Source organism: Astyanax mexicanus, chromosome 17 (assembly GCF_023375975.1).
Source record: "Astyanax mexicanus isolate ESR-SI-001 chromosome 17, AstMex3_surface, whole genome shotgun sequence".
NCBI classification, from domain to species: Eukaryota; Metazoa; Chordata; class Actinopteri; order Characiformes; family Acestrorhamphidae; genus Astyanax; species Astyanax mexicanus.
In genome coordinates this window covers 47,441,799-47,469,793 of record NC_064424.1, presented here as the reverse complement: position 1 = coordinate 47,469,793, position 27,995 = coordinate 47,441,799, and the positions used below count along the sequence as shown (strand labels likewise).

Below are 27,995 nucleotides of genomic sequence, written 5' to 3'. Positions count from 1 at the left end.
GTACAGACCCAGAGACAAGCTTTTATACTCTTTTAACTACAAATCGGTATTTAATTTTCCTAATGTGTGTAGCTATAGCTACAGGCTGTGAAGGTGGTGAAGTCCAGCAGCGGCCTAAATGCATCTGCTTCCATGTGGAACAGTGAACAGTGTGTGTGTGTGTGTCCTCTTCTATTGGTGTCTCCAGCCCATCTGCCGCGCGCTGCAGCGCTATTGATTAGGGCTCATTGTGCCGCGCGCGGACCCCATGCTAATCCACACCGTTAGCATTGCATCTGTCCCCCTCCGCAGCGCGATGCGCGCACGAGACACACAGGCACACCGTGCACATGCATCGCACAAAACAGAAACGTGCGCATGCATGCATACATGCACGCACATATGCATGCTTCTGGACCGCGCTGCACCGGGGTCTTTGCTCGGTAAGTCGCTCGCGCGTTCCTCGCTGTACCGATAAATAAATGCACGCGCTGTTGCTACTGCTGCTGCTATTGCTAATACTGCGGGGTGCACGCGGCACGCTTGTGTGTGTATGTGTGTGTGTGGATTTTGGGGGATGGTGGGGGTGCTCTTTATTTTGGTGCACGCGGGTGGTAGGGTGACGGGCAGGGTTTAAAAAGTCAGTGTAAAATGTGCGCGAGGCCGGTAGCGATCATAGCAGATGTTTGTTTGTGGTGCGGATGGTCGGAGGCGCGTGCAGCACGAACCGGCCCTCTGTAGGGGTTATTATAACAGTATAAGAGCGTTGTTATTATAGTTTTTGTTACATAGTAATTGTAGTTATGGGATGTGATAGTGTTCCAGGCTGGAATATGATCCACTTTCAGTGTGGTTGAAATGTGGTAGAAATTGTGTCAGTTGTTGTTTCAACCTTTAAAAAATGTAAACAAGGTTTATTGTTAAATGGATGTGAAAAGGTTAACACTAACTAACTACTTACCAACGCTGATTTAAAAAAAAAGTAATCAACGTAATGTGTTTGTAATTAATATTATTATGATAGTATTATATCTTGATTATAAGAAAACGTAATATGTCAAACGTAAATGTCATTGTTTAAAGTATAAAGCAAAAACAACAAATTAAAAAGTTAAAGTTGTGAAGAGACTTGGAGTTGTGCTACTTCTGCTTTGATCTGAAGAACCTTTTCAGCTACAGTTGTTTTTAAATGTTGATGGTTTTATATAAAAGCATTTTCCTTGTACTTAGGAAAAAAAACTTGTACTTTTTTAGAGTGTATAATATAGATTTTCTTAAAAAGGAAAATAATCTACAGTTTATTAACCGTTGAAAATTTGAAAGACGCTGAAATTACGTTCTGTTTGACGTTAACGTTTATTTGACGTTAATTGAACCGTGACTAAACGTTGAGGTGCCGGCTGGGATAGATGAAGGAAGGAGCCGGAGAGCGCGTGCTGCTGATTGATGAGTGATCGGACACGGTGCAGGGCGAGCTCGCGCACGCACTTTCTCCAGGTTTGCTAACACAAGTCTCCCTGCAGGACTTCAGCTTATCTACAGATCAGACTCTTAGAGATTAGTGTTATTAGCAAACTTAACATTAAAGTTACAAAGTTCTATTTTAATACACCTATTTTAAATGTGTATTATTATTATTATTATTATTATTATTATTATTATTATTATTATTATATTAGTTAATATATTAATTAGTTAATTAGTTATTATATTAATATATTATATTATATTATATTATATTAGTAGTAGTAGTAGTAGTAGTAGTAGTAGTATTGTTGCTGTTGATTTATATTGTAATAAGGGGCCTACAACATGACAGACATTATTATTATGTTTAACAATTATTCTAAAATTGTGTTTGTGTATTATTAGACATATCCAGCATGATATGTTACACGATAACACACTTTTGTGCAATCTCCCTGTTTGTACAGACAGTAAAAACTACTAGTAAACACTTCTGTTTCAGTACTAGTGTAGCTTACTTTTATTGAACACAATGTTTTTTTGTTACTAGTTATACACACAACTAAACTTTGTCTAATTTATTTTTTTTAATGTGTATTAGTGTGATTACTATAGTAATAACAAATATTATTTTTCCGTTCTTCTAAAGAAGCACTAAGAAAACGGTGCTATTTGACCACATTTATTATTATTATTATTATTATTATTAATAATAATAATTTTATTGTTATTATTGATTTGCTTATTTAAGTGTATTACTGTGTTGTTTTGTATGTATATACTGTGACTAAGGCCCTATATGTTAAAAATTGTCTTTTCACAGGGTCTTTTAATTGTTGTTATTTTTATTTACTTATTTTTATTATTTTAAATAACCTGATTCAAACATTTTTAACTGGTCGGCACGCGCCGCGCGCTCCTGCCGCGTGTCTAAGAGTTGAGCTCGAGCTCCGGGGAACTTTTTCCGCTTGGGTTCAGACCGGCTTTACCGGAAGGAGTTATAACAGGACACTTGAAAGGTCCGCGCGCGAGACCTTCAGGGTGGGCTGATCAGCAGCTCGTGCGGATTTAAACTCGCAAATCATCAAAAGACCACTGATCTTTCCTCCTCTGATTTAGCACGAGCTGCTAAAGCTAGTCACAGCTATCTGAGCACCTGTAAATAAAACTCTCCCGCCCGTCCCAGCATTATTATCATAATAACATTTTTAAATATTTATAATATATATCTTATTATTAATATTATTATTATTATACATTAATATTTATTATTATTATTATAATCTTGTTTTTGTTTTTAAATAGTGATATAAAATGCTCAGGGTGCTTTTATATAGCATTTAAAAATTTATATTGTTTATTAGTAAATAAATGTCGGTTATAATAATGTAGATTATTATATTATATGATGGAACACTCCTCACGTTACCTTCAGTAGAAGCGCCCGAGATATAGAGATATAGATCCGCGCGCGCTAAAAAGGGAAAGAGCGCGAGCTCGATATTTCCCGCAGTGTCTCTGCTTCAATTAAGCTCAATTTAAGCGCCTGACATATCAGCGCGCGCTCTCATTAAAACTTCCAAACTTCAGAACAGCCGACCGCCTTCACAACGCGCTGACGCCATCAGTATGTTTTTAGAACGTTCTGACGTCTTAAGCATGATGTAAGGGTCAAACGTACCCAGAACACCTTTAGAACGTTCTAGAAATCTATTTTAGAACATTCTGACGTGTTAAGCATAATGTAAAGGATCAAACGTACTCAGAACACCTTTAGAACGTTCTAGAATAATATGTTAGAATTCTATGACGTGTTCAGCATAAAGTAAGAGATCAAACGTACTAAGAGCATTTGCAAAGTTCATTTTTAGCATTTAAAATTGTGACATTTAAACATAGACCTAGAATTTAGCACATGAATGTCCATTTTTTTTACTTTAAAATTAAATTATTTGATACTTTTGGATACTGGATAAAAATCATTTAGAGTTTAGGTTTTAGTTTTAAAATACAATCCTACTGATGGATTCTAGCATAAATAAGTTAATCAAATAAATAATTTTATGCTTTGGTTTGTAAACAAATCCTCCGGTATATACTTTAATACTACCTGTGTTTTCAGGCTGAACTCAAAGCCTGAGGTCTTTTAAACAGATTCACTGGGTCATTTTTATTCCAGTTTTTAACTTTATACTGAGTTCTAATCAGGGTTTAAACCATAATTTTATCACAAACACACAATCAACCAGAATGTTCTACTTTATTATTATTATTTTAACCAAGTGCTTATTAACCCCTTAAAATCACAGCAAAATTATAACCTAAGGTTTATTATACCATAACTTCAGTGACTTTAGTGTAAGCAAACAATTAACAGTGTAAAAATGGGATTGTTAAAGAATGAAACAACATATTTTGTTGTGGATTATAAATAAAACATCTGATTTCAATTTCTAATATTTAGTGTTTTACATCAACTTTAATAGCCAAATAGTGTGCTTATTTAACTTATGCAGCTTATTAAACACACTGTAAGCTGTAAACATTTAAATTTGGACTTTTAAGTCTCTCCAGCATGAAGCACAAAACGATTTATATATTAAAACATTAAAACATTAAAATGTTAAAACCCCTAAATTGTTGTTGAGATGTTCCACCACATATGAATGAATGTTTCATGGTTGATGAAGCTCCATCATTTCCTCTGCTGCTGGTTGTTCTTACAGAAGCTCTGAATCACTCACAGCTCTTAGAAGTGAGTTTTAATTTTTATTGTGGTGCTTTAAAGGTTTTTGTCCTACAAAGTGCTGAACACCAGGAGAAAAGAACAAAGGTCATGTGGGTCAGAGGTCACTCCTCGTGGGCTCGCGCCACATGACCTCTCGCATAAGCATATAAGCCACTCAGCTTGGATGACTTTGCGTTTTCTTACAGATCAATAAACTTTAAAATGAAAATTAAATAAAGCTTTTAATTCACTGGTTCTAGTTTGTAGATCTGTGGATATTTACATATCATATTTAGAATATATGCTGGTTAAATACGGCACAGTAAAAGTGAAGGTGTTAAATTAACTTTTAAAAACTTATTTAACACTGTACAGGATTACATATGGTCCCTCTCTTCTCTACAGTTATTAAAACTTTCACCACAACAATAAATATTTAAATTTAAAACGGTAAGTTGGTTAGAAGTTTTGTTGAGGTAGGTGGTGTTGATTAGATGTTTTGTTGACGTTGGTGGTGTTGATTGGATGTTTTTGTGAGGTCGGTGGTGTTGATTAGATGTTTTGTTGAGGTAGGTGGTGTTGATTAGATGTTTTGTTGACGTTGGTGGTGTTGATTGGATGTTTTTGTGAGGTCGGTGGTGTTGATTAGATGTTTTGTTGAGGTTGGTGGTGTTGATTGGATGTTTTCGTGAGGTCGGTGGTGTTGATTAGATGTTTTGTTGAGGTTGATGGTGTTGATTGGATGTTTTCGTGAGGTAGGTGGTGTTGATTAGATGTTTTGTTGAGGTTGGTGGTGTTGATTGGATGTTTTCGTGAGGTCGGTGGTGTTGATTAGATGTTTTGTTGAGGTTGATGGTGTTGATTGGATGTTTTCGTGAGGTCGGTGGTGTTGATTAGATGTTTTGTTGAGGTTGATGGTGTTGATTGGATGTTTTCGTGAGGTTGGTGGTGTTGATTAGATGTTTTGGTGAGGTTGACTTGGATGGTGGGGTTAACTTTTTGGTGAGGTTGGAGAGGTTAATGAGGTTTTTGGTGAGGTTAATTAAATGTTTTAGTGAGGTGACTGGAGCTGACTGGATGTTTTGGTGATGGTTCTGGTTTTGGTGGAGGTTCTTTGAATGTTTTTGTGAGGTTGATGAGTGTTGTGGGGTTCACTAGATATTTTGGTGAGGTTGGTTTGATGTTTTGATAAGGTTGATGAGGATAAGGGGAGTAAACTGAATGTTTTGGTGAAGTAGATGAGGTTGATTGAATGTTTGGTGAAGTTGATGAGGTTGATTAAATGTTTGGGTGAAGTTGATGAGGTTGTGGTGAAGTTGATGAGGTTGATTGAATGTTTGATGAAGTTGATGAGGTTGATTGAATGTTTGGTGAAGTTGATGAGGTTGATTGAATGTTTTGGTGAAGTTGATGAGGTTGATTAAATGTTTGGGTGAAGTTGATGAGGTTGTGGTGAAGTTGATGAGGTTGATTGAATGTTTTGGTGAAGTTGATGAGGTTGATTGAATGTTTGATGAAGTTGATGAGGTTGATTAAATGTTTGGGTGAAGTTGATGAGGTTGTGGTGAAGTTGATGAGGTTGATTGAATGTTTTGGTGAAGTTGATGAGGTTGATTGAATGTTTGATGAAGTTGATGAGGTTGATTGAATGTTTGGTGAAGTTGATGAGGTTGATTGAATGTTTTGGTGAAGTTGATGAGGCTGATTGAATGTTTGATGAAGTTGATGAGGTTGATTGAATGTTTTGGTGAAGTTGGTGAGGTTGGCTGTTTTTTGTTACAATAACAATGCATTAGGCAATATATTACACATTAAAAAAGCATGAAAACATGTTAACAGGTGGAAGTTAGACAGTGCTGTGTGTAGGACTGATTTAATGAGACACAGATATCAGTGATAATAAACTATATAATAAACTGGAATCTGAACTCAGGGATGGTGGGAATTTTATAGTAGGAAATCCGACCTGTAGGAAGTTTCTAGTTCAAATTCCCAACTCAGAAATCTCCGACATCTGAATTCAAATTACAACCTAACATTATGTACAACTTACTATTTAAAAATATATATTTCCTGACGTCCCTGCTACCGGAATATATATATATTTTTGTTATTTTTAGTGTGTGTGTGTGTGTGTGTGTGATATGCAATGCTCAGCCTCAGTGATGTGATATTGATTTACTAATGCTGAATTTTGGCTGAGTGACTGAAGCCGGAGTTAATGAATAACCAGCCTCAGTTTGCATACGTGACACACACACACACACACACACACACACACACACACACACACACACACACACACACACACACACTCACACACACACACACACACACACACACAGGCCAGCTTGCCGCTGCCTTCCTCCCATTCAATAATGAAACACTGCAATTAATTATTAGGTTTTTAAATAGGGATTTTCCTGCTTGTTTACTTGTTTACTGTTTTATACTGTTTACCTGATGAGTGTTTTTGGTGTTTTGTACAGCTGTGAGTTTAAATTGTGACCTTTGACCTTTTACCTCTTTATCTACAGCAGAGGTAGACCACCAAACACGCAGGCCTACAACATCCTGGATCCAGCACACACACACACACACACACACACACACACACACACACACACACACATTTTTTTGTGTTCAAATACACATTATAAAAATAATGCATCATTAAAATCTGTGTAATGAATGTAAAATGTTGTGGATCTCTGGTTTAGTGGGTTTATTATACTGAATTAAAAATATTTAGTACATTTATGAGGTGAAACTTATGGTATTTTTTAAAATACATTCTATAATACACTAAGTTACGCTGAATTGAGACAATTCACATGGTGAATTTTCTATATGAGTTACAATTTAAGTGTGTTGTTTCATTTAGAGCTTTTGTACATAGATAGATAGATAGATAGATAGATAGATAGATAGATACTTTATTGATCCCGAAGGAAATTTAGCAGCTAGTAGCAGTTACACAACACAGTAGAAACAAACAATAAGTGTAGTAAAATACGAGAGCACATTGAAGGATAAAAGACTCTAAATTGTAAAATTCTAAACTGAGACTTAAAATATATACATAAATATATAAATACAAAAAACTATAGAAAGTGTGGAAGTAATCAGTAGTAGATATGAGGTAGTGCAGTAAAAAAATAAATTAAGTATAGGAGGTATCATTAGATACAGCATTAGTATTTTCACCATTTTATACACAACTTTTGCATACACTTTATCATTTAATATAATATAACATAATATAATATATAGTGGGTTTATCGAGGTTCCTCCTGGCTGCTATAGAAAGCTGTGGGTTATTGATCAGCTCAGGCAGGTTTGCATAATTTCTGTTTGTGAGTCAGAGACACTCGCTCATCTCCTCGGCTGTTATTGTCTTGTCAGATCAGGCAGGCGTCTGTCCGAGTTTCTCAGTGGGGTAAATGAGTCTCAGTGCTCGAGTGGAGCTGATGACCGGCCTAGTGTTCTGTAATTTTCTGCCTTTATCAGAGACCTCAAACACGTTCTCAAAGAAAGAAACCAACAGAGACGTGCAGAATACCAACATTTATGTGTTTATATTGTAAAATATTGGGAAGAAATTACATTTTATTTTAACAAATTTTACCAAATTAATAACAGCAGATTAATGAGATAAGATTATTCTTTATTAGTCCTGCTTTGAGTAAATTCACAATGTTGCACCAGGAAAGAGAGAGCAACATAGATAGATAGATAGATAGATAGATAGATAGATAGATAGATAGATAGATAGATAGATAGATAGATAGATTTGATTTATATAGATTTTTATATAGATATTATTAGTATGCTACAATCTAGTGCAGTTTAGTGTTTACAATCTGCAATCTAATAAAATTACCTTAAAATACTATGATATTTTATATATTTTATATATTTTAATATTTTAGGGCATATTTTCACCCTAAATATATTTTGTATAATAAATCCTGCATAATAAAGCCACAGTCGCTGCAAATAAGAGAGTGTGCAGCTCCTGCATTCAGCTTTACACACTGCCTACCTCTCCACAGAGTGTGTGTGTGTGAGTGTGTGTGTGTGTGTGAGTGTGAGTGTGTGTGTGTGTGTGTGTGTGTGTGTGTGTTTTGTCAGTAGGCTGGTGGAGAGAAAGGCTTTAGAAGCACTGCACCGTGGCGTTTAGAGGGAATCAATGGCATCGCAGAGCTTTCCTCACACAAAGCATCGCTTCCAAATGGCCTCAAACTGCCCACTTATGCCACCAAATACCCACCTTTGTGCCTCATAAGAGCCGAGCGCCACAAAATTACCCACAGGCGGGTTATTATCTGCATAGAGAAAATCTGTTTTTTTGTAAAATTTCAATTTACATCACTTATAAAAAGTCAAAGTTGGATCAAGCTTGGTTCATGTTTCCTTCCTTTCAATATCCATGAATTAAATGTATGTTTTTATGAACAAACAATTTCATTACATTCCCATTCTTTACATTTTCATTACATATTTATTTATTTATTTGTTTTGTACCAAAAACATTTTTTTTTTCATTGAACTAATAAATAAATATGTTTCTTATGATAAATGTATTTATGTATTAGTCACACACACACACGCACACACATATATATATACATATATATTCATACATGCATATAGGCTTATATATATAGGTTATATATAGGTTATTATCTGCAAACTGAAACATAATTTAATATAATTTAAACAGTACATCCTGGGTAAAGTTGGGTTCAGAACTTTCTTAAAAAAAAAATATATATATATATATATATATATATATATATATTTTTTTTTTTATAGAGAAATGCATTTATTGACAATACATGTTTTAAGCTAATTATTTCATACATTTATTAAATAATTTAGTAATAATAATGAAAAAATGTTTTTCGCAATTGACTTACATTTAATACATGTATGCAGTACTATACACTGTAAACTCAATCCAAAAGGATTATGTGGGTACAATACAGATATTTGTTTTATTATATATATATATATACTGTGTATATGGATGATGAGAAATTTGCTATATCATTTCTTCTGATTTACAGCGGTTAAAAAGGTTATTTAAGATTATTGAAAAAAATCTTTAAAAAATATATTATTATAAAATACATTTAATATGACATTGTGTGCTTTAGCAGATTAGCTCACGGTAAAACAGTGTAATTTTGTCTTTTTTTATTATTTATTAGTATCCTCTGCACACTGATATTCATTTTCTAAAAAAGATGATCAAAATGTGTGTGTGTATGTTTGTGTGTGTGTGTGTGTGTGTGTGTGTGTGTGTGTAACATATAGTTTCACATTAACTCACTGATGTTTACATATCCCTGTGTTATACTGCTTTTATTTCTCTTTCTGTCTCTGTATGTTTGAATAGTAATTTAAATTGTCACCATACATATGCATTAATACATGCTTTTATTTAAATTGATAACATATATATGTATTTTAAGGCATGCAACAAGAAGCTTTTAACAGAAAATTTCTAATATAATCTGAGAGAATGCTGTACAGTATATACAGAAATATAACAGATGTACTTTTTAAATAAACATTAAACAGTAAAAAACAGTTTTCAAATCAGAAAAAAATGTATTTCCATTTTTTTGTGATTTTTCTTTGTTAAATATAAACATTGATGACTCCTGTACATGTATTTTGACTGTATGCTGGTCTGCTTTTTTCTTGATGTTGAGTCATCAATAAAAATCATTTGGGAAAAAAATTATTTCCCAGTGTTATCTTACAAATGACAATATTCCTGTTTGATTAATATATACACATATAAATATATATTTAAATACTTTAATATGAAATGAAGAGTTTTAGCTGGGAGTTTGCATGTTACTGCATTACTGTGAGAGTTTGATTGTATTCAGTGAGGTCTGGTACTGATGCTGCAGGATTAGTTGGATGATACACTTTCTGTACAGGCCACGCCCATTATATGGACAAAAGTAATGGGACACCTGCTCTTTCATTATCTATACAGTCAAAGTGTTAGATCTACTGAAACAGTAGGACTCACGCGTGTGTGTGTGTGTGTGTGTGTGTGTGTGTGTGTGTGTGTGCACGGTATAAGAACCGTAAAGAAAGAAAGAGGCCCATAACATCACCCTGCTTAACCTCTGACCCCTTCTTTTAGGCCCAAAGGTCAAGGGTCACGGCAGGCACGTGGACAAGAAGAGGCCAAATCCTGGTCAGTGTGTTTAATACAGAGCAATAAAACAATAAAACACCCTGTTTATATTCTAACACAAAAACACACAAAGTATATGTCTAAATAAAATATGTCACAAGCATCAAACCACCAAACTGAACTGCTTGAATTTTTGCACCAGGAGTAAAGCAGCATAAAGTTATCCAAAAGCAGTGTGTAAGACTGGTGGAGGAGAACATGATGCCAAGATGCATGAAAAAAAACTGTGATTAAAAATCAGGGTTATTCCACCAAATATTGATTATTTCTGAACTCTTAAAACTTTATGAATATGAACTTGTTTTCTTTGCATTATTTGAGGTCTGAAAGCAATATATATATTTATAATTCAAAGGTTGCTGCTAAAATGAGACTAAGTCCTTAATCATCTGTAATTTCTCTAAAGAAAAGAAAGAACTTCTACGTTTAATAGTTACAGAGTTCTCAGTGTTTCTGGGTCTTTTTCTAGTTATTTAGTTATTAGTTGTGTGTAAGTGTGTAAATACTGCAGTAGAGAGTAACAGCAGTAACTCCATCTGTTCCACCACTGCAGCTTTACTACAGATAAATACATTTTTTAATCACTTTTCAAAGCTCAGTTTTTATTTTATTTTAGTGCGGCTGTAAATATTTTTTTAACATTTTATTTTACAATATTAAACTGACTTTTTTTCTGTTTTTAATCTGTTGCTAATTTGTTTTTCATAAAGGCCCTGATAAAGTTTTTTTATTTTATTAAATATTTCAATATATTATAGAATTTAGTTTTTTCTAATTATTGACTGAACCTGAAGGCAAAATATACTTAAACATATAAAATATCATGATATTTAAATGTGTCCCAGAATTCATACAGCTTCATTTTGGAGGGGCTGAAGACACTTTCTGCTGCATGTTCAGGAATCAGCAATTAATAATAATATTGATCTTGCTTAATAATTCTCATATTGTCTCTATACTGAGCTTAAAGAGTTAAAGCTTTATTTGTCCACTCTGTCACGATAAAATATATCAGTAATTAAAATCATTTTCTGTAGTCTGAAGTCTTTTAAATATGATAAATATGATTTTTTGTTACAGTAATATGCAAAAAATATATAAAAAATAAATTTCACTCTTTTTTTTTTGTTTTAGATACAAAAAGCTTAGTATTTTGATATTGACCCTCATAATAATGGATGTCTGGAGAATTTTGGACATAAAACGTTTCGGCATCAGTCCAACATGTTATTGCCCACTAAAGGGTCCAGTCTACACCATTAAACCCAGTCTGTACACACTGCTGCCCAGTGCCTCGCTGTAATTATGACATAAGAACATTAAAAGTGAGTGTTTTTTTCTCTTTCGCAGGATCAATACGCTGTCTCTCCGCCTGCTCCAATCATGGATTCCCAATAACGCATTGCTTTTATTATTGTTTTTAATTGATGTTTCTTGTTTTAAATCATATTAGAAAGTATCCTTGACAGAAGCTGCCGCCCCCTACAGACGTCCACGGCCGCACATGTGAAGCATTTCTTAATGGGGAGGTATTGACCAGGCCTGGTGCAGCCGCTCGGAGAAGGAGCCGTGGAAAAGTGATTTATGGCATCTGTAAGCAAAACACTGCAGAGATGCACGGCCTCAGTGGGACAGTTCCCGCGGCCGTTAGGGAACCAACATTACATTAAAAGCATGTCTCACGTCCCTCACTGCAGAGAACAGAGCGCCGCAGGACGCTGATGCAGTTGTTTAATCAGCTGTTATATAAAATATGACATTTTATGGGTCTAAAAGTTTGTGGACACCAGTTTCTTTATTGTTTCTTCTTGTTTTAAGGATGGAAACTATCTGCTACAGCCTGTAATTATCTGTAATTCTGTATAATTGTCTGTGATCACATTCAGACTCAGAAAAGCATCAGTAAAGTCAGGTAGTGATGTTGAGATGATTGAACTCGTCACCGTTACCTGGATCTCCTACTGTATGATCTTGATTTAGTGGATCAGATACAGCAGTGCTGCTGGAGTTTTTAAACACCTCAGTGTCACACCTGTATTGAGAATAGTCCACCAACAGCGTGCTGGAAGATTCATCCTGTGGGCAGTGTCCTGGAAGATTTGTCCTGTGGGCAGTGTCCTGGAGGATTCGTCCTGTGGGCAGTGTCCTGGAGGATTCGTCATGTAGGCAGTGTCCTGGAGGATTCGTCCTGTGGGCAGTGTCCTGGAGGATTCGTCATGTAGGCAGTGTCCTGGAGGATTCGTCCTGTGTGGCGGCGTCCTGGGGGATTCGTCCTGTGGGCAGTGACCTCGAGAATTCATCCTGTGGGCAGTGTCCTGGACGATTCGTCCTGTGGGCAGTGTCCTGGAGGATTCGTCATGTAGGCAGTGTCCTGGAGGATTCTTCCTGTGGGCAGTGTCCTGGGGGATTTGTCCTGTGGGCAGTGACCTCGAGAATTCATCCTGTGGGCAGTGTCCTGGGGGATTTGTCCTGTGTGGCGGTGTCTTGTGGGCAGCATCCTTTCAGAAAAGTATTTTCGGAAAAATCCTGAGGGATGGGTCTTGGGGGATTTGTCCTGTGGGCATCATCCTTTCGGAAGTGTCCTTTTGGAAGAGTCCTGGGGGACGTGTCCTGTTGGCAGTGTCCTTTCGTAAGAGTCCGGGGGGAGGGGGTGGGGGTGTTATGTGGGCAATGTCCTGTGGCCAAAGTCCTTTCAGAAGAGTCCTGGGGGATGGGTCCTGTTGACCAATTGGTCCTTATTACTCAGTTGACAATGTGATAATTGTGTATTTTTGTTTACATATATAACAGTGAACAGTATTTTAGCTGGTAATGCTAAATGACCAATATTTTTGTTTTTTTTTTAATAACAGAAAAGTCAGTTTTGATTCATGAATCTGAATTTTATTGTATGTTTTTCTCTCGCTGCAAAAATGTGCATTACATTACATTACATTCAACCGTATGAACTGAATTATAAATAAATAAAATGAAACAAAATAAAAACGCTGTTATTTAATCTGTTCTGTGTTTCTCTCTGATTTCCTACATTGTTCTGATCAAACAGATCAAAGCAAACATCCTCAGAGTTTTAAATGATGATTAAAAACAATGAAACAGAGAGAAAAAGCAGAGGCCAGTGTAATCAATATTACAGCTGCGTTTAACATTCAGCCTCCGTCCGGCTTTTTCACCACGACGGACAACAAGACTCCGACGCCACGGCCACATATATACATTCTGATTACAGTGACCAGAACTGCTGCTTATTATCAATAATGATCAATATCACAGCATCACATTTATTTATTCTGCATTAATACCATTAATGAACCACCCTTCCTGAGTGCGGTTAGCTGACAGAGCTCCATTTGATTGGACTTTTATACTGTTTTATTACAATAACGCTGAAGAAATCAAATACTGTACTGTGAACGCTAATCAGACAAACAAACAAACCAATAAACAAAAAACAAACAAACAAACAAACTAATAAACAAAAACAAACAAACAAACAAACAAGCACAATTCAATTCCTATTGACTCTTATTTTAAACTGTTCTTCCAAAACAATCTGGAGCAGTCGGTAAAAGATAAACACCGTAGAGTGGAAATCATCAGCAGAATAGAATTAAAACCTTAATACTAAGCATTAGGCAGCAAGGAATAAATCATAAATCTTATATTTAATAGCTCTGATTATTTAAAATATCACTATCACTGAAAAGCAGTCTGGCGGGGTGTTAATATTACTGTATACTGATTTACAGTAAATTATTATAATTAATATAAAGACAATACAGATACTGAACACCAGAACAAAAAGGCATCTCCGTAAAACTTTACAATCATCGCCCACAGAACATCCGTTTATCTACAGACAGATGATGATGATGATGATGATCATCATCATCATCATCATTATGATGATGAAGATGATGCTGGAAAGAAGATGGATATATTCTCAGAAATATTCTCAGCTGGATTATTTATAGTGCTGCGTTTATCAGAGGGGTATAAAAATAAACCACGTCTCTGAAGCGTCTGCAGTAAATCTGTATTTTTAATATTTAGCGCTTCATCTGTGCATCTGTGTGCTACAGTATATTTACCTCCTCGAGGGCTGGTTCTAAAATATTGATAAATCAATTATCACACCCTGCTGAAGCTACAGAACACAGAGAGCTTAGTTAATTGATTATTTGAAATATGATCAGACCGACTACTTTAGTGCTCAGAGTTTGAGCCATCATTAACAATGAGCTTTATTATATACGAGTAAAATCAGGACAATATATTGAATTACGAAATTAAATATATATATAAACAAACTTGAAAAATTAAATAAATGTATTCTATCACCAGGTGTCTGATTCTTTCTTATTGAAAAGTAATATACTGCAAATATATTTAAAAATATATATAATATATAATAATTTAATACTTTATAATATGACTGTATGTAAGTTTAATATGTGTAATGTGGCCTTTGATATGTTCTGATCATACAAAAAATATACACTATTGATTTTGTTTTTTGTTTTGCCATAAAAGTAAAGTAATACAATTTAAAAGTAATACATTAAAATTATATTATATAATTTACTCAAACTCCAACTGTGGAATAAACTAAAACATGTAGAAATATAATTTTTACTTTTGTTAGGGGTTACGCCACCAATGATATGTGTTGGTCATAACTTATGTGTCCCATAGCAAAATACATATATAGTGAGAATTAATATACTGTAATATTATAAATGTATACATTACAATATATTCTTCTCATATTTCAAAATATATTGAGAACATGTAGCAAAATCATATTTTATTTCATAGATGTTTAAGTTGACCTGATGCAAGTTTTGTGCATTTTAGAAATGAATATAACTCAGTATATTACTCAATAACTCAATATATTCCTTATGTTTCGGAATAGCTTATATTGGAAACATATTTGTAACAATATTTTTAATTTTATGAGAGATCACTTCTTATATTATCTTATGTCTGTTAGCTGTTGTGTTTTATTCCATACAAAAAATTAATTTTGAAAAAAAAAAAATACAAAACCTTGTGATATACAGTATTACATATATTCTGCTCAAATTTGAGAATATACTGAGAATATGTAAAAATATTTAATTTTCCAAAAAGCTTATTTTGATTTGCTGCTGCGCTTTTAATCAGAAATGCCTAAAATCTCTCCTAAATATCTCTTATAATTTGGAATATTTTCCAACATATATAACACTATGGTTGATTGTAATAGTAAAGGTCTGTTTACACAGCAGGTCTTGTGTTTTTAAAGTCCAGTACTGATGCTTACAGATGCTTATACGCATGTTGGCACAGGTTGCAGGTTTCTGATCTATAGAGCAGATTTTATTTAATGTAGCTTTAGTGGGTTTTTAACCTGGACACACACACACACACACACACACACACACACACACACATACACATACATATATAGATAAATCAATAACATTCATATGCCTGCACCTTTGTAACTGATTATGATTATGCTTGCTAAATCTGATTAATTATTACCTCACTAAAACTCTTAAATGAACTTAAATAACCTTAAATAACCCTAAGTAACCCTGCAGCATGGCTATTGTATATACTATCGTATATATTTCACTGACTGTATAAAAGCATGGACAGCACAACATCTAAAACATCTAAAAGTTACGCCACCGCAGGTCTAGCGCCTCTGCTGGCTGGTTGCAGCCTGACGTGTGGCTCCACCCATTCCCCTATATTTCAATTGCAAAATTATTTTATCATCTCCAATGTCTATTGGTGTCTTTAAGTCCTCCTCAGAAATTCCTACTTACAAGGTTGAAGGTCGTAATTATGACTTAACATGCATTTAAGTTAATTTTTTTTGCTCGGGTAGTTATTTTAACTAGCTACCTATTTTATTTTAAGTTTTTGTTTTTATTTGAATTTTTTGTTATTTTATTTCAATTCTTTTCCTATTTTCTCCCCAATTTACAAGGCCAATTACCTAACCTACTCATTAGGACTATCTTAAGTGATGCCCCCCAACACCAGGAGGATAAAGAAGACCAGCACACACCTCCTCCGATACATGTGAAGTCAGACTCCGCCTCTTTTTGAACCTCTTTGCCGAGTAGCATCACAGCGCTAACGCTCGGAGGAAAGCGCAGCGACTCGGTTCTGATACATCAGCTCACAGACGCAGCCTTGTGCTGATCCACATCACCCTAGGAGTGATGAGAGGAAAGAAAGAGCACAATCTACTGTTCTGTACCCACCCAGAGAGAAACAGCCAGGCTCTCTCCCCAACTGTGCTCTCTCAGGGCTCTGGCAGCTGATGGCAAACTGCAAGAACAGGATTAGAAAATCTGAAATCAAAGTGGACTGGACTGTAGTAGCGTCAGAAAAAAATGAACATACACTTTTACTGTTGGGAATTTAACTGAGCATCCACAAGAAAAAAATCTGCTTCTATACTTCTATACTCCCTTATGCTGAGACACTTGGTTTTGTAGAAGTGGGCAGACATTTTTGGCTTCATTTCTATAGAACAGAATTAAACGTAAACGTCCATGCTTATATACAGTCATCAGCTCTATTATCCAATAGTAAATGACAATAAAAATCCTAATGACCATTAAAAAACTAAATAATAAAACCCACACAGGAATGATCAGCTCTAATAACCCTAAATATTCATCTATCAGTGTATATATGAGCATATATGGCATGTATCTACTTGATATGGGTAAGCGTTTCTCTATATATGAGGATATGTACATACACTTCCCATCTAAATATGCGTCCCAACACATATTTAGGAAGCTGAAATGAGATCGGCCCCAAGCGAAAGAACCTTCTGCTCACATACTATCTCCAATACCCCTCACTCCCCCCACCCCGCCGACATTTTCAATGTTTTTACACTTCAAAACAAACATTTTTACATTCTAAATGCATCTTAAATACTGTACGTAAATATAAGAAATAACGATAACCGTCGTGCAGTCTGTAAACAACATTTGGTCCTGAAACGTTGCTTAGAATGTCTGTTTTTCACTTCACGTCTTTCAAACTCTCTGTTTTCACATACACTATATGGACATAAGTATTGGGACACCTCCTCGTTTTATTATTTATTCTGAAATTAAAAGGGTATTAAAAAAAGAGTTTATTCTGTTTATGTTGGAGTAACTGTCTGTACTATCCAGGAAGGGCATATATATATATATATTATTAAATTGTTGTAAGGATTTGACTGCATTCAGCAAGAAGTGTAGTTCGTTTTAGTTACATCCCAAATTTTTTGGCCCAAAAGTTTCTGTACTGGATGAAGGAAATATCGATCCAGGGAACACTGTTCCAACGCTCTGCACAGTTCAATAGGCATGAGGATGTTTGAACTATAACGAACGATAATAAAAAAATATAGATATATAAAATGCTTCTCTGATGAGCTTTTGTTTACATTCCTCCCCTGTCTCTCTCTCTTTCGCGGTCGGCGTGACTTTAGTTTAGTTTCCGCCAGTTCTTGTTTTTCTGCCCTTTCTTGGCTCTAAGTTCCTTATCTCCTTATAAGGGCGTTTTTCCCCGGCCTTGTCCCAATTCACTAGCCGGGGCAGCGGTAGTGTATTGGACAGCGACCCTGACGATACAGGTTCGATCCCACGTGAGGAGCGGTGTGATTTTTTATTTATTTATTTTAAAATCCTTTCTTCTTGGGTTTACCTGATTTGAGATCAACTGTTCTGCAATTGGGTTCAACAACCCTCTGGGCTGGAGAGCTACTAGTCTGTAGAACTCCATCCCATTTCACTTCATTACACTACATTAAACTTCATTTTTAATTGCCGACCCCTGGTGTATTAGACAGATTTAGTACTTTAGGACTTAACTCTAAAGTAGCTGAATGCAGTTGTTAGAGAAGAGGTGTCCACAAACTTCTGAAAATAAAGTGTATTTTTCCACACGAGTGTTGCTTCTACGAAAACGCGAAACAGAAAGATGTAAAAGGAAGCTGCAGTCGCTGCTGGACTCTGAGCTCTGAGGTTCTGGGCTGTACTCAGAGCAGGGCTGGCGCACTTATTGCAGGATTTACAGGACAGGTCTAGTCTGGGAGAAGCAGGACCTTTAAAGAAACGCTAATGTCAGAAACTCTGATGTTGATATCAATACCAGCATCATCTCTCAGATCATTATTTGCTGATATTAATACCGAACTCAATGTTGATACGCCCCCCTTCCCAAAAACAGGCCCTGCAAAACAAGAGCCGCCCAACCGTCCATCTGCAAACCTGACCGACCCTTAAATCCAGCCCGTGACCTTCTGACGACGACCTCTGACCTCTAAGCGCAGTGAGACAGGCTGAGCTTCAGCACGCCCTCAGTGTGCATCTTGAAGAGCAGTTTGAACTCAGTGGGGAGCTGGTGGGACTCCTGCCATTTGGTGGTGAACTTGGTGCCCTTCTTGTCGTAGTAATGGTAGGGCAGCTCCTTGCCCGTGTTGGGGTCCCAGCCGAAGGGCCAGAAGCCGTACAGGTGAATCTGCTCACAGAGAGACGAGGCCAGCGTGAACATCAGGATCCCCGTGCTCAGACGCTTCGGGGAAAGCTGCTTCGTCTTCCAGTACCTGAGAAACAAAAAACGCCACACAGAGCAAATCACAAACTATTCAGAGTGTCGGACTTTACATTCAGCAACAGCTGACAGAATCTATGAGATTCATTTATCAAGAACTACAATACAGGGTTACATTCACGAAAAGCACTTCAAACTTTACTGTGCAGAAACTGAAGCTTGATAAATATAAATACAGCTCTAGAATTTTTTATTTTACCAAATTAAAAACCTCTGGAATATAATCAAGAGGAAGATGGATGATCACAAACCATCAAACCACCAAACTGAACTGCTTGAATTTTTACACCAGGAGTAAAGCAGCATAAAGTTATCCAAAAGCAGTGTGTAAGACTGGTGGAGGAGAGCATGATGCCAAGGTGCATAAAAAAAACTGTGATTAAAAACCAACCAGGATTATTCCACCAAATATTGATTTCTGAACTCTTTATGAATATGAACTTGTTTTTTGTCTTTGCATTATTTGAGGTCTGAAAGCTCTGCATCTTTTTTTGTTATTTCAGACATTTCTCATTTTCTGTAAATAAATGCTCTAAATTACAATATGTTTATTTGTAATTTGGGAGAAATGTTGTCTGTAGTTTATAGAATAAAACAACACCAAAACCTGTAAATAGCAAAATCAGAGAAACTGATTCAGAAACTGAAGTGATCTAATTTTTTTCAGAGCTGTTTATAGGAAGCTGAAATGAGCTGAACTTATCTTAATCTTTGGTGATGTATGGGTTTAGGGGTGGGGCAGGTGGGAGAGCTGATTGGGCTGGACACAGACCCAATTTTATAAAAACTTTTAGACTCAAAAAATTTGGAATGTGTTACAGGCCTGATTTATAAACATATGAAACGAAATTTTCATATCACATTTTTTTATTTCTTATGAAAGTAGACTTTTTGATTTGGGGTTGTATTAAAGGTAATATTTTAGCTTTTACTTTGTTATATTTGTCAGAAACGTTGTAAGTGAGGGTTATATGGGTTGTCAGCGCTGGAGTCGGAGGTAATCTGCCCTGTTTGGTTTGACAGCTGCTGGAAACAGAAGCTAATTTTCCAGGTCACGGACCGCTGACAGCCCTCGCTACCATATGCACCACCGCAGGGATGTCAATACACTGTAAAAAGTACTTATTAATCCTATTCTGATGAAATAAGGAGCTTCACTTCAGCTGTGTTGGGAAGTACTGTAATTACCGGTACAAGTAAAGTTAATTACTTTGCGTAATGCTATTTAATAGCATGGTAATCAGTTTCCACTGAGCAAATTACAGCAATGCAGCATTAAATTCATATTTTAATGTTAAAATATACATATTTGTTTGCAGTCAGCTCTAAATGAACACATTATTTACCGGTTGTAACATGTGACTGATAACATTTTCATTTAAGTGATGAATAAAATCTTCTAAAATCTCCTTATATTAAGTTATTATACAGTATTATAGAGTTATGAAGGTATTTCCTTGATTGGATTTTATTCCATATATAATGTTATTATTAATCCTATATTTTGTGTTTTTATTAATATATCTATATATTTTATTATTTTTTTATTTCTATTTTTCTGATGGATATAGTTTTGTCTATTGTACATATTTATCTTATTGTTGTACTGTGTTTGATTGTGAACATGAAAAATCAACTTAACTATTTATTTATTTTTTAATAATCAATTTTATCTAAAAACACCTTTCTGAAAGTGTGAAAGTAGAGCAATTGCAGATAAAGTGTTATAGTTATAACAGTGCATTAACTCACACGATTAATCTGGAAACTTTAATGTGTTTTTTTTTTATCAAATTAATTATTTTACCTAATTCTACCAGATTATCCCTTTATTTTTTATTCATGTTGAAATGTGGATTAAATCACTGTCCAAAACATGTGATTAATTTATTTCACATTTAAAAATTTACAATAAAAAATAAGAGATTAATCACGATTAATCACAGTAAATAGTGCAATTAATTAGGGTCTATTTTTTATTTATTTTATCTGTTGATGCAGTAATGGGTTAAAAGTGCTGGGATTTGTGGGTAAATGGAATAAAGCAGTGCTGGTTATTCTCTGTGTTGATAATCAGAGTTTAACAGGAGAGCGGGTCAGCAGGGCGTGAAGGTCAGCGGGCATTACCCACACGCCCCCGACCCGACCCGGCCGGGCACTGCCCCAGCGCCCACAGCAAGGTTACCCCCACCCCGTCCCCGCACCCGCCTCTAATGGGATACTGCACTCCACAGGGAGCGAGTCAGACAGAGACACACAGAGAGAGAGAGAGAGAGAGAGAGAGAGAGAGAGAAATATTGGGTTTGGTTTATGTTGTTTTTGTGATGTCACAAATCAAATCAACTGAATATAAGCTGATATCTTTGTTATAAATCTATAGATAACTTACTGTCTAATCCAAATAGTTAAAAAGTAACTGCTTGTCAGTTGCTTTAGTTACTTTGAACATATTATGATTATATTACATATTATATTAGTATTTTATAGATTTAAACCTGGAATAAAAAATGCTGGATCTACCTCACAATACTGAAATAAACTAGTTTGGAAAGTTTATCAGAGTAAAATCAATATCAATAGAAAAGGAAAAAGAAAGAATAAAGGAAATAAAAAAATAAAAAATTAATGAATTAACAAGGAAAAAATAAGATAGAAACCAAAAGAATCAAAAGAAGAACAAACAAAGAAAAAGAGAGGCAGAAAGAGGATATGTGAAACAAAATAACAACGGAAGGGATAGGAATAAAAAAAAACAGTAGAAGAACAAAGAAATACAGAATATTTAGGATAGTTGTAAGGATCAAATGAAAAATATATATATAATCAAATGAATATCAGCAGTAAATTACTGTGAGCGAGAGAGAGAGAGAAAGAAGAGTAATAGAGAGAGAGAGTAAAAGTTGGGGAGAGTGAGAAAGACAGAAAGAGAGAGAGAAATAGAGACAAAGAGTAAAAGAGAATGAGAGAGAGGGAGAAAGAGAGGGAAGTGAAAAAATGCTAAGCTCCTCTTCATGTACCTCTCCAGGACTCCATTCAACACCTCTTCAATTCTCCCCATCGATCTCTCTCTCTCTCTCTCTCTCTCTCCTTTGTCTCTCTCTTTGTCTCTCTCTTTGTCTCTCGTTTGTGCTTTAAGTATCTTTCTATACCTCTCGATTTTGATCTTTTGATCATAATAAAGTGAAGTCATCAATGATGCAACACTGACCTCATGTATCCTTTAATCGCGCTTTTGTGTGAGTCTTCGCACTGATTACAGTCTCTCTACATCCCCCCTCCATCCTGTTACCACCCCGTAACTGCACCCTATTACCACCCCTTAGATTATCACTTTACACTTTATGTGTTCCAGTAGAGCTTTAATGTCTAAGAAAGAAATAAAGAAAAGAAAGAAGAAAGAAAGAACCGGAGGTTGGAGGTTGGTGGTGGTTGGTGTAGTAGCTGGTGGTGGTTCTGACCTGTTGACGTACTGCATGATGTTTCCGGGCCAGGCCAGCTGCACTCTGAGCTGACCCCGGTGCTCCACGAAGAAGTCGACGAGGGTGCGGGTGACGGTGGCGGAGGTGTGGAAGAAGAAGGCGGGGATCCAGAGGACGGCGCGGTCCAGCTTCTTCAGGCTCAGGAAGAAGTTGTTCCTGTCCTGGATGGTGAGCAGGTTGTTGTAGTACTTCTCCAGGATGCTGGGGTTGAAGGTGGTGAGGTTGGTGCGGCGCCCCACGTCTCTGCGGAAGACCTCGGTCGGAGCGAAGTTGCAGCGGAAGACGAAGTCGTACTTGTCGATGGTGGGGCCGCAGCGGCTGCCCGTCAGGATCCCGCTGTTTCCCACCACCGCGCAGGTGTTGTAGCGCTTGTTGAGGACGGGGGAGGAGTCTGGAAGCAGAGAGCGGAAGTTCTCGCCAATGGAGAAGACGTATTTATGGCTGGAGTAGTCGTAGTGCATCAGCTGACCCACTCGAACGCTGTTCTTGGTCAGGGTGAAGTTGTGAGGAATATCGATGTACTGAGCGATCTCTTTACTGAAATACAGAAAAGAATACAGCTTTACATACACGTTAAACAAAAATGGTTCTAGATAGTACTGAAAAGAATATACAGGACATTTTTTCATAGAAAATAACCACTTTTCCTATTAATTTTACTGAAGAACCATAGAGGAACTTTTTGATAGAATTGGCTATACCATCTAAGAGCAGGAGCCATTTGGGCAACCAAGAAGAACAATTAAGGAGGATGGAGTAGAACCAATGAGAGGATCCAAAACCCAGATAGAGAACTCTCAAAGAGCATGAAAAAGAACAGCTAAGAGGAACAAATCAAAATTTAAAATAGAGAACACATAAAAGCTTGAAGAAGGACCACTGAGATGAACTGAGACTTCAGAAGAACTGAGTGAGGAACTTCACCAGCTAGTTATCTAGTGATATATCTAAACACACACACAAACATTTGTCCAGTAATGTTAAGCCTACGCCATTTATTAAAATGTATGTATTTGTATAAATTGTTTATTTTGGTTATGATTGGTAATTTGGTAATGATGCAGCTAGCATTAGCTTTGTAGCTAGCAGAGCAGTACCACGGCGGCAGAGAGCCAATAATAATAATGATTCTTAATCTAAAAATGCTCTTACTTAAGACTCTTCCCTTTATTTTGAGGAATTTGCCTCAAAATAATCACTAAAAGTCAATTTGTTCTAATAAATTTATCCAAATTTAGGCCAAAAATTTGTGATTTTTATTTGATTTAAGTCTTTCTCTCATTTTGAGACTCATTGAGATTATCGCTGATTTTAAAAAATCTTACTAAGAAAATTGTGCTTAATATAAACATAAATGTCTCGATTTACATGTGTTTTTTAAGTTTTTGGCAAAGGTGTTTTTGCAGTGTGTACATGTACTGACCTGTAGTCATAAAGTGATATAACGGGGGGATCATGTGTATAAATGAAGAGTTCAGGGGTGAGGAACAGTACAGTGTAGAGGAAGATGTAGTTGTTGTTGTGGTTCTGCTTGAATCACTTAAATCTGATTAAATTATATTTTTAATTGTACCTAAAATAATAAACTTTAAAACTGATGAAAGGTTTTTTGAGGTGAAGTTTTTTTTGAGCACTGCCGGTCCTGCGGCGCTTTACCTCTGCTCTAAATACGCCGTCCTGTTGAACTTCCACTTGGAGGAGTTCTCCTGCAGGTTCTCGTTCAGGGCGTTGTTCAGAGGCGTAAACGCCGGGTCCAGGAACTTCATGGCCAGTTGGGACCTGAGGAGAAGAAAAGGAGGGAGGCTGAATATAAAGAGGGTATAAAGGGGGTTGGGCAGGGCAGGGTGGGGTTGGTGGTGGAGTAGCGGGGGCAACAGGAAAATGGAGTTTCCGTTCCATTTCACAGGAGGACCTGGTCCTGATGTCACGGCGGTGGCAGCTGCTGAAAGTAGCTCGGATCAATGCCACCCCATCCGCCCCTGCGCCACTCACTCACCCCCTGCCCCGGGCAGTCGATGGCCACTCTAATTAAACAGCCTCTTTTTAGACTTCAGGCCTGGTCAGTTTCTCATCCGCACTCATTAGAACTGCTGCTGTTTTATTAGTAAAGGTTACTGAGGTCCGGGACACTGTCTCACTGCTCCAGCACAGGTATCGGGGAGGGGTTAGGAACGGGGAGGATGAGGGGAATGAGGAAGGTGTGGATCAACAAAAAGATCTAGGTAAGAGGGGGACATGGGAAACATGGGGTCTATAGAAACGAGGGGGTAAAAACGAGGAGGATGTCGGGAACAGGAGGACAAAGGGAGCTTAGATTCTCTGCCCGAACTCGATTCAACCTCAAACTCAGGCCAAGATTTCCCACCACAAACAATAGGTCTATGCTTCTTCAGTGTTGCAATGTTAATCAACATCATTCTGAAGAGATTTCACTCATTCAAATAGCTCAGTTTTACTAAAATAACGCTTTACTTACAAAAATAATGTGGGGTTTAAATCCGCCTCTGGCTCATAATGACAGTTCATGCACAGGCACAGGTTCAGGCCGGGTCGAATTGTTTGGGCCCGATCTAAGCTCTAGTGTGGAGAACAGGGAAGGTTGAGGAACAGGGAAGGTGTGGGTAAGGTGGGGGGAGGTGGAGGGAGGTGAAAACTTGTTTCTTTTGTGGCTTTACTTTCTAATCAATCACAGAGCTCCTGTTCTTCCCAGAGCCAATTCTAAACACATCCATCTTCTTTTAGAGGCCAAATCTCTGCAGTGAACAGGAAAAGTTTTACTGTAACTTCCTGTCTGGACCTGAATTAGACAGGTGAGCAGTTGAAGATGTAATTACTGAAGTTCCTACAAAAATCTAATTGTTTTACTACAAGCAAAGACTCAAAATTTAGCAAATATCTCCTAAAATGCAGAATTTAATTGAAATGAGTAAATTATTTATTCAGGGAAGAAAACCACACTAAAAAACTGACCAGTTCTGAAAATGTATCATAGATATCAGAAAAATAGATCAGATCATACCTTGTGGGTGGCAAAAACACTATGCATTCATGTTTAGAATCAAAATAATTATTAATATGTGTAATACCAGCATATTTTATGAATATAAACCAACAACCGCTTAAAAACATTTGGGATGCATTCACTGTTTTGGCAAAGAATAGCAGCACAAAGCAATAATGCTCATTAATATCCAATTGACACCAACTAGCATTCCTGACTGATTCCTTACTGGGTATTTCAACAATTCATCAGACTGCAGTGAGAATACAGCTGAGATCTCCTCTTTTTTCACTTCCTTTCCTGCGTACTTCAGCAAGATGGTTTCCTGTTTAACACTGATAAGTGACAGAAGCTCAGAATCAACTGGAAACAGAAAAAAACAGTTAATTTAGGGCAATCTAAGTGACCATGAACTCGAATCAGCACCACGGAGAGCTCCACAACCCCACTAACCTGAAACCTGTAACACCTAAGCATTCAACATCTCCCCAAATTTCAGTCTCATAAGAGCTCTATACAAGAGGGATGGTGGTTCATACAATGGTTTACATATGTTCTAACACTCACTGTTAGTTCTACATATTCCAATATATACAATATTATTGCATTATCAGTATGGAAACCCTGTTATACACAAGCATGAATACATAAGCATTCAAAATTTCCCAGGTCTTCGAACCTCTTTAGGTTTCTTAAAACCTCTATCCAATAGAGAATGATATACAGACACTGATTTACATAAACTATGGCATTCATTGGTGCTCCAAGCTATCTCTATTTATTTACCTGCACAAAAATGACTACAGTATCATGTTATGAGGCTGTGAGTAGGTATGCACAGTAGGCTTTGGTAAGTGGGGGATGGTGGAAGAATGTGCAGAATTGCATCACCACTATGCAGCAGAATACCAGTATCTATCTATATGAGCTCAGATCATAGGATTAGTGTGCATGCTTCATGTGCTACCCATAGCCATACTGCACTGTTGTACCAAAAACCCAAGGCCTTCAGCTCCTCTAGTTCCTCTATCTGGTGGTTTTGGGGGGTTTAATGGTTTTAGCAGAACCCCATCCACAGATACAGCAATTTATATAGCACTGGAGAGAACCTATAGTCTAGAACATGTAGCTAGAACCAATAAAACATTTACAAAATAACCCAAAATCCACATATATTACAACACAATATCCAATAGCATCATCTAAACACGGCAAAACATGAGTATCTATCTATCTGAGCACAGATCATAAGATTAGTGCTCATGTGCCGAGCGTTACCCTTACCAAAACACCAAGGCCTTTAGCTCCTCTAGTTCCTCTCTCAGGGGTTTCTGATTTTACAAATCACCATACACAGATACTCCAATCTATACACCACTGGAAAGAAAGAGTCTAGAACATGTAGCTAGAACCAATAAAACACTCACAAAACCAGCCTACATGAAGCCATGCAGAACTGCATCATCACCTTGCAGCAAAATATGAGTATCTATCAATCTGAGCTCTGATCATCGGATTAGTGCGCATGCGCTGTGTGCTCCGTGTGTTACCCTTACTGTACTGTACCAAAACATCAAGGCCTTTAGCTCCTCTATTTCCTCTCTCTGTGGTTTTTAGGGGTTTTATGATTTTACAAGACAACACCAATTTATACACCACTGGAAATAACCTAGAGTCTAGAACATAAAGCATTTACTCAGATTCACATACACACTGCCAGCACTACACCAGCCTACCTGAACCCGGTGTGGAACATGTACATCCGCGGACCGCCGGGATTGGCGTATTTGGGGCCGGTGAAGATGAAGTCCTTCTTGATGGACACGTAGCTGATGAGGGAGAGGATGAGCAGAGCCACGCTGAACATCACCAAGCCCAGCACGCTCACCACACGAACCATCATGCAACCGGCTAACGGGAGCGCGAGAGATAGCGCGGAGGCAGGCGGGGATGCTGCGGCAGGAGGCGGGTATTAAAGGATGCTGGTGCTGGTGGTCCTGATGCTGCTGGTGATGCTGTGTGGGGATCGGATGGTCGGATGGTCGGTCGCGGTCTCCTCTCCGTCCTCCTCTCTCTCCGCGAGGCACCGAGCTGCCATCACGGCGGCATCTCCGGAGGGTAAAAGAAAAATAAAGAGATAATACTGAAACCGGATGCGCTGGATGCAGAAATGAAGCGACGCGTTCCGCTTCAGCAGCGTCCCGGAGCTCACAGCAGATCCGAGCAGGAACGGGAGGAAAACCAGCATAAAATAAATAAATTAATGAGGACGGATGGAGAGAGAGCAGGTCCGGGGCGCAGAGAGAGAGACCCGGAAAGAGACGCGCGCGGATTGCGCAAATTAATAAATAAATAAATATAAATATATAAATAAAAGCGCGGGTTGTGATGCCGCAGCCTTTCTCTGGTTTTGCTATTTATAGGTTTATGTTTGAGTAAAATGAACATTGTTGTTTTATTCTATAAACTACAGACAACATTTCTCCCAAA

General features: G+C 37.0%; 1 protein-coding gene and 1 long non-coding RNA gene across 2 annotated transcripts; one reads left to right on the top strand and one right to left on the bottom strand.

Annotated features, from left to right (window-relative positions):
- Positions 1 to 247: 247 nt before the first annotated feature.
- Positions 248 to 13,457, top strand: LOC125782408 (uncharacterized). The gene is made up of 2 exons (XR_007425056.1): positions 248 to 422; positions 10,347 to 13,457. It is a non-coding gene; the product is annotated as an uncharacterized LOC125782408 (long non-coding RNA).
- st8sia3 (ST8 alpha-N-acetyl-neuraminide alpha-2,8-sialyltransferase 3) lies at positions 13,262 to 27,799 on the bottom strand. Its single transcript, XM_007252753.4, has 4 exons — positions 27,242 to 27,799; positions 24,161 to 24,283; positions 22,484 to 23,041; positions 13,262 to 19,017 (listed from the first exon to the last, which is right to left on the bottom strand). Exons 1-4 carry the CDS (start codon positions 27,406 to 27,408, stop codon positions 18,735 to 18,737), a joined length of 1,131 nt encoding a protein of 376 aa, XP_007252815.3. The 5' UTR covers positions 27,409 to 27,799; the 3' UTR covers positions 13,262 to 18,734.
- Between the last annotated feature and the right edge of the window lie 196 nt (positions 27,800 to 27,995).